A 7,439-nucleotide genomic window follows, 5' to 3' on the forward strand; every position below is an offset into this window, starting at 1 on the left:
ACTTGGCAAGCATAGTAAGCCGGATCTCCACTGCAATTCATGCTTGACTGCTCCCATCCGATCCCATAATGCAACGCTCCCTGCTGGCAAGTTGTAACGTTGGAAACGGGAAAGTTTGCCGGAGATCCGTCGCTCCAATACCAACCATTCAACGACGTGTTGTAACGAGCTCCAAGGAAAATATTTAGGTCTGAAAATCGTACACGAAACGGAATGTTTTGCTGAATTTAATTGTTTATTTTCTTTTTTTAACCTGGTACCAAGAACGATCCCGTAAATTCTGCAAATCCCCCATATGGCTCATTGACACTTCGTAATAGGTGTGAGTTGCTGCCACCATAGTAATTAAATATTTCCGTTTGGCCTTTTTTGTTATTAGTTTCAGAATACAGGATGTACTGTAATGTCCATCCTGAAAAATAGTAAATGAAATTGTTTTTGAAAGACGATTAATGTTTCAATCATATGTATTTGTCAGTAGGCTAAAACTGCAGCCCAAAACATAAACGGGGTTCCATCGCCGCGTTTTTAATGCGGTACTTGGATTTTGAGCTTTAATTGAATTCTTTTGTTTCAAAGATTTTGGTAAGAATTTCTTTGATTTTTTTTAAATGTTTGATTCCGTTTAATACACAGATAATTCTTGTACTCACCTGCAAATTTACAATGTCTTTTCATAGTTACTGCCCATCTATACGGACTCCAACCCAAACAGAAGTAGATTGGCCGATACTCGTTATCAGGATTACTGTAGAAATCACCAGAAAAAATTCGAAAAATCAAGAATATATGTTTTGTAGTCTTAAAAAGAATGTCAACACGTTTTAATCATTTAACTATCAATGAAAATCTGTTCTGACGAATAGTTTTACCTCTCATATAAGTCGAAATACCACAGATGTCCGATATATTTGGTACTTTTCCAGAAATACACTTCAGTCGCATTTTTTTGAAAATTTGTATCGTTCGTATTTGACAGGGTCGTGAAAAACATAAACTCGCTGCAAAACTGAAATAATTTACATTTACTAAATCCATATCTAATCATCAAACGTTTCAACTGCTTTGACGTATATTTTAAAATATGAAAAAATCAGGTGTATTAACTCTAATTATCTTCCTTGAACAAATATTTTTTTGAAATAAACTATTAATTCATCAAGTCCGAACCCAACCTTATGTGTATTTATCTGTCATAAGTTGAGTGAGAGTTGTGTTAATCTGTGGGTCATCAGTCATTGCAAGATTTCCACCCAGCAAAGAACATTTCTCCTGTGCAGTGTTTGCATCCACGAGATCGTCAGATAATATCAAAACAATTTTATTCATTGCTTTCCAAGTATTTTCGCTACCTGGACATGTTAAATTGAATTTTAATCATATTTAAGTTGTTGGCGCAAAGATTTTCTTTAAATTATTATGTTTTAGTGATTATTTAAAAGCGCTAGATTGAACTCGTATCTGATAAAAAAGTATACTTATGTCTAAGACATTAAAAAGAGTTGCGTTTGCGTGTGCATTGTGGATAATTGGTACTTGGTCTTTTCTTGAGTATTTGTACAGTTTTGCTGAGTTTCAACAACAGTTATTGTGATTTTACTAACAAAATTCTTGTAATATTGTGCTTTGGATACAAATAGAATGTGGTGAAAGCTTTTTACATTTGTTACATTTCATTACACAATTTAACGCTGTTACGTTTCATCACACATTTTAAATACGTACATTTTTCTTTTGCTAAATTAACCAATACAGCTACATAATGTTGTCATAATCGTGACTTTCTCAAATACAAAACGCAGTGTGTTAAATCAATTTTACTTACTTGTGGAACTAACTAGTAACAAAGTTACCAGTACATTGGCTAGAAATTCTTTTGTCATATCACTGCTTTTATTTTTGCCGTCGTGAAACAAAATCCTTCCAACAAAACTATTCCCAGTTGCAATTAAGCGTTGCCTAATTAGACGCACAGCATTTGCTTGAGCAAAGAAATGTCTGATCCAAATGCAATCTGTTAATTTGTGCAATGGCAAAAGCTAGCACGCTAACAGAAAAAAGCTCAATCGGTAGCTCTTAGCCTTCTTTTGGCTTTACTTCACAAAAAAGGTAAGGATATTGCGGCACTCAGCGACGAACGTACAACCGTCAAAGGATGCTTTTGCCAACCGACTTATTCTTATTGACAACTGAGAGAAGTTTAAATGAGTTGTTTATTTTCTAAGATATTGCTTAACGATGCAAAATTGTAATAAAATCAAGTCAATTAAATCCATAGCAATTGTTACTTAAGTAGTACATAAGTGCATTTAATGTCTAACATTTTGTTTTTTGTTTTTGAAACAGTCAGAAATTCAAACATTTATGTTTTCAGTTGTTTAAGGAGTAGTTTCTGCATCTTGTCCAACTCCTAAACAGGTTAAATTGGAAACAAAACTAATGTAACTGATTTTTGAAATAACTTTTCAAGCAGTAGCCATTTTGTTTGGTTTGATGAAATAATCAATACAAAATTTAAATGTTTAAATGAAAATGAAATATTTTCGTTGGGTACAGACCAAATTGTTTTCTTACTATCTGATTTACCTCCTCGTGTCCAAATTCAACTTACACTACTATAATTTATCTTTCTACATTTTGTTTCTGTGATATAATGTTGGCAACAAACATTTTTGTTTTTCAATAACGTGCAGAATAGTTTTGAATACTAATTGATGTGATATTTTCTGCCTACATTTTAAACCGTTTTGGTTTTCGGAATACCGAAAGAGTGTGATTTACTCTACAACTTAAATGTAAAAATGCTTGTGTACCAAAACGTTTACAATTTTTTGTGTAACTATTATTTTTGTGCCATATACCACACTTAACGTTTGGTGGCAGTTGTTTTGTTTAGAAATCAAATCATTAAACTATTAAAAAAATATGAAATTCGACAAGGGTTAAAAGCCATTAAAATTAGGTAATGTTTTATAAATACATAATAAAACATGAGGTGAAATTTATTTTTCGAAATTTGCCAAATATTAAACGAGAGATCGACAATATGAAAAAACAAACTGTGCCGGAAAAGGAAATGATCATTTGCTACTATTTATTTGTTGGAATTCCAGTCTATTTTAATTGTTCATTGATACTCTGTTCATTTCCTCTCTCAGTGCAGAGTAGGGGCTAGCGCTCCAATCGTAGTACGCATAGAGAGGTGTGAAAGCAGATTCGGTCATCTCTTCGCCATCGTCTTTCTCCTTCGCGTCAACCGAACCGAAGACGCTTTCCACATAAGCAGGTGGTGGATCTACAAGCAAAAGATCGTTGGTTCGAATCTCGGGTAATAAGCATTTGTTTGACAACGTAAAAGTCCTAAATATCAATTCCCTGTCGTAGCATATTGGATATTGACAAAGACCTCAAAACGGAATTCAAAACTGTGGTAAAGTAAACAAAAATCATGTTTATTTGGTTGTCTGCTTAGTAAATGCTGCCTTAATAATTAAATCTCATTGCCAGTGAAGCAAAGAACTGTATTAATATTTCATGACTGCAGAAAATTTCAAAATCAGTCGCTTGTATGCTTATCAGAAATTCCGGTATTTTTATTTAAAGCTGTTGCCGATATGTTACCGGTCTTATAGTTTTAGGCGAACATTTTTTTCTGTTGTACATTGTGCTTTCACATGGGTTACAGATCCTAAATATTGAACCATTTACAGAAAGCAAGTAACAATAATAATCTTACAATTCTGAGGCGCACTGTCTTCTGGTAGAAGCGGAAAAGTGCCAACTCGGATCGGTAAAGTCAAGTCAATGTTCTTTTTGCATGTGACCCGAATCTGTAAATTAAAAACTTCAGTTCGTTTGTTTGTTTTCTGCGAAGTTCGTTTCCAAGACAAGATACACGGAGCCGAACACGGCAATTTTATTTATTTTATCAAATTTTGCCTTGCATACCAGTTTTCAAGTCATTATCAACTTTGATAATGTCATAATTTTGAAATCCATGTTATTTTGCCACTTTTAAGTTTTTCAAATACAATTACTGATGTAGACTGTTACCAACACTTATAATATTACCACATTTAAAGTTAATGTTATTTTGTCACTTCTTAGGGTTTTTTGCAGTCGCTGTCTGTCCCAACATTTTAGAATTTCAAACGGACCTGCAGTCTGTGTTTGAGATCAATGATGCTGCAACCAGGAAGATCTGATGGAGGAAGACTTGGGATCAAAATCTTCCCTTGCCATTCACCTGTGGCGTTTTCTAAAAAGCAATCACAACTGTTTCAAATACGATAACCATAAATTTCCCCTTCATTGTTTAGAGATTGAGATTTTCGTCAAAAATGTTGTTTCAGTTTGTAGTTATGGTATATATTTCCTCAAAAAGGATACATTTTAATATTCTACCATTCTTACAAAGTGTTTTAAGCCAAACTTACATTGACGTATCTCCGTGTTTCTTAACATTAAAACTAACACAGATTTTTAGGTACCTTTAACTGCTATATGTTCCTTAATTTTGGCTGCTGATGATTTGGTGACGTATTTTAGTGTTCCCAAAGCTTTACCATAAAACTTCGATTTCTGAAAAAAAAAATTGTCTGTGAAATGTAATGTAAACTTCTATTTGTTGGGCAGTTAATCAAAAATCGAAAAATCTTTTAGGTTCAGAAAACCGAAAGAGCTGTAAAGGAGAGGGTCGCCAATATAAACTAACACTCTACATAAAATCACCTTGTCTCATAAATAAAAATATATTTTGCTGGATATATATGGATGTATTTACTCCAAAACGACATTTGACCGAAAAAGATGCAGGACAAATACAACTAACCAAGTAAATGTGCTTTTCGGAAAGTCGTTACTGCAATAAACACTAGACAGAAACACGCTCAATTTAAAAAGGTTACACAGAAACATATAACGTACTTGTTCCAACTTGACCTTGACCGCAGTGACGTCATATTCACTCTCGTTCTTGAAGGTGAGTGATATGTTGATGACCTCACCAGGGACGTAACCACCTTTGTCACACGAAGCTTCCACCAGCAGGGGGCGCCCTCCGAAAAATCCCTGTTTTTTTTCTTCGAAAACTTTCGGCATAATCTATGTGTTAAAAATTTGGTTATGTAAATAGCCAATTTGTTTACAGTTGCTGTATTTGAATTCGTGATAGTTGATATCTTGATAACCATTTAATGATTAGTATTGTATTTACCTTAGCCTGTGGGTCTTTGTTAAGGTCAGTTGTAGGCACCACTGTGAATATTTTCTTTGTAGAGATATCTCTTCCCGATGGAATGTCAAACTTTACGTAAATTGTGTAGCGCACCCAACCGACACAACCTAAAACGAAAACACAAAGTTTATGCCAAAAAACAGAGTGTATGTAGAGCAGGTTTGTCGGGGTATTGGCATTATGTTGAATTTACTGACTGTTTAACAACGCGTGACTATAAACATAATTTGGTGAATAAAAAGCGAAGAAAAGAAAGATTTTGTTTCAGTAAAGACAAATTTATGCAAATTGTTCAGCCGGCATTCGTTGACCTTCAAAAGTACATGGCGAGTTCTCTGAAAGAGTAAATGAGAAAGGAAACTCGCTGACACCAGATGGCAGTGTTTCGCCCTCCCAAGACCGTCCACCTTAAAAAGAGAAATAAATAAATAATGAAAAAGTAATAATTACGTGGATTGAATGCGTAGTTCAACGCCACAAGACTAAATGTGATAAGTCATAGGTTTACAGTTGCCCTCCGCCATTTCAAGTTTAAACCCGAACATTAAGTTGTTCAAAAAATACACGCTGATCATGTTATATGTAAACAGAGTGGTATACCAGTAATTATGAACAGAATTGACTGCATACGTATGCATGCATATCACTGTAGACAAATGAAAGTTTTAAAGTATTCCCCCCCCCCCCAAAAAAAAAATATTCACATGTTAACTAAATATAACTTAATATTTAACTTCCTACGCCATTATTTAACTTGTGATGTGACGTTAGTTATTTTTAACTTACTAGAAGGCCACACCGACACAGTTTCGTCGGCGTAATATTCTTCTTTCTCGTAATACGCCTTTCTTGCAGCGTCGTACCAACCGTTGTGAGCTTTGCCGCGAAATCGAACTTCTACAGCTGAAACAGATTAAGTTTATATCAGAGACAACTGTCTGCAACTAAAATAAATTAACTTTGTGTAACATAATGATGGCAGTTCAGGCTAAAACACTTGTGCGGTAAGCCAAAATTGTGCAGTAATTTGAGCTTTAGGTATACCTATGTATAGGATTATATTATTGAAGCTGATAACAAGACGTTAACCGCACGGCATGGCAGTTTATTGAAGCTTACACGCTGAACTTGACCTTAGCCTAACTATTTTATTAGAGCCAACGTTGTCTATTAGCACTTTTGCGATCTTATAAATCGCAACAGTGTCCAATGACTGGAGCACACTCATGTTTAGATGGGTATATTGTTGTTTATGCAACAGTTGTGGCGAAGCAACTGAGACATTCTAAAGTCAGGGTGAGTTCGGCAATCCAGAATAAGTAAAACCAACCAGAGTTAGCTCACCTCGACACTGGAATGGAGAATCTGACGAGGCCAGGACTTTTCCTTCGACCTTTTCTCCCGGTGAAAACACCGCAGGATTTTTTGTAAACTCGACTCGGATTTTGGGACCCATTTCAGTTTGGCAAATGGTTGAAATTGGAAGCACTTAAATCTTGTATGTTTTGTAATCACTGAAAAAATAGTGTATACTTTAGAATTGCGTGTGGTCACAGTCTTTTTTGCAGTTAGCCACGAGAAATCGACAAACTTTATTTCTGTCAAATTGATGAACTTATGTCTGAACTTATGACTTTGTAACGCTTTCTGAAACTTGGCAAATCAACTATTCTGACAAAAAATGCTCCCACTTGTTAAATATTTCGTTCATACATCCCTTACATTCGCTTTATGTTGCAAAAACGTAATATGCCCAGCTAACGCAACGCGTCAAGTCAGCCTGTTCTCGATTTATAGCCGTCTGTTGATCACGTGCGCAACGCATTTACAAACGTAATACCGCGCCGTCACAAAATGTCACGTGAACACAAGTAAGAAGTCACGTGAAAAAAATGTCACGTGGAAACATGTAAGGAGAAAGGACCTGGAGTAGACCAAAGAATACATTATTTGCTGATTTTGCTGACTTTTTGCTTTCTACACCTTCTGAAGGGTGGCTGCTTTAATCTGATAACAAATTTTGAAAAAACAAGCGTTTAAATATTCCTGTTGTCTCAATCACAGCAGTTTGTACTGTGTTAGGACTTTGGATTCAAATATATATATATTACTTGCATGCAATTATCGTGACGTATTGCCCCGGTCAAATTCGATCAAATTATACCTTGCCTTTTTCTATACAAAAGCTTGACCGATAAAAAAA

At 35.0% G+C, this 7,439-nt stretch overlaps 1 protein-coding gene across 1 annotated transcript; it reads right to left on the bottom strand.

Moving 5' to 3' along the window:
• Positions 1–2,984: 2,984 nt before the first annotated feature.
• On the bottom strand, positions 2,985–6,745 carry LOC145235852 (arrestin domain-containing protein 1-like). The gene is made up of 9 exons (XM_080099614.1): positions 6,581–6,745; positions 6,023–6,139; positions 5,548–5,643; positions 5,216–5,343; positions 4,927–5,103; positions 4,491–4,581; positions 4,158–4,258; positions 3,737–3,830; positions 2,985–3,295 (listed from the first exon to the last, which is right to left on the bottom strand). The coding sequence occupies exons 1-9, from the start codon at positions 6,690–6,692 to the stop codon at positions 3,120–3,122; spliced, it is 1,092 nt and encodes a 363-aa protein (XP_079955740.1). The 5' UTR covers positions 6,693–6,745; the 3' UTR covers positions 2,985–3,119.
• Positions 6,746–7,439: the final 694 nt, after the last annotated feature.

This window comes from Phallusia mammillata, chromosome 1, assembly GCF_965637545.1.
Source record: "Phallusia mammillata chromosome 1, kaPhaMamm4.hap1.1, whole genome shotgun sequence".
NCBI classification, from domain to species: domain Eukaryota; kingdom Metazoa; phylum Chordata; class Ascidiacea; order Phlebobranchia; family Ascidiidae; genus Phallusia; species Phallusia mammillata.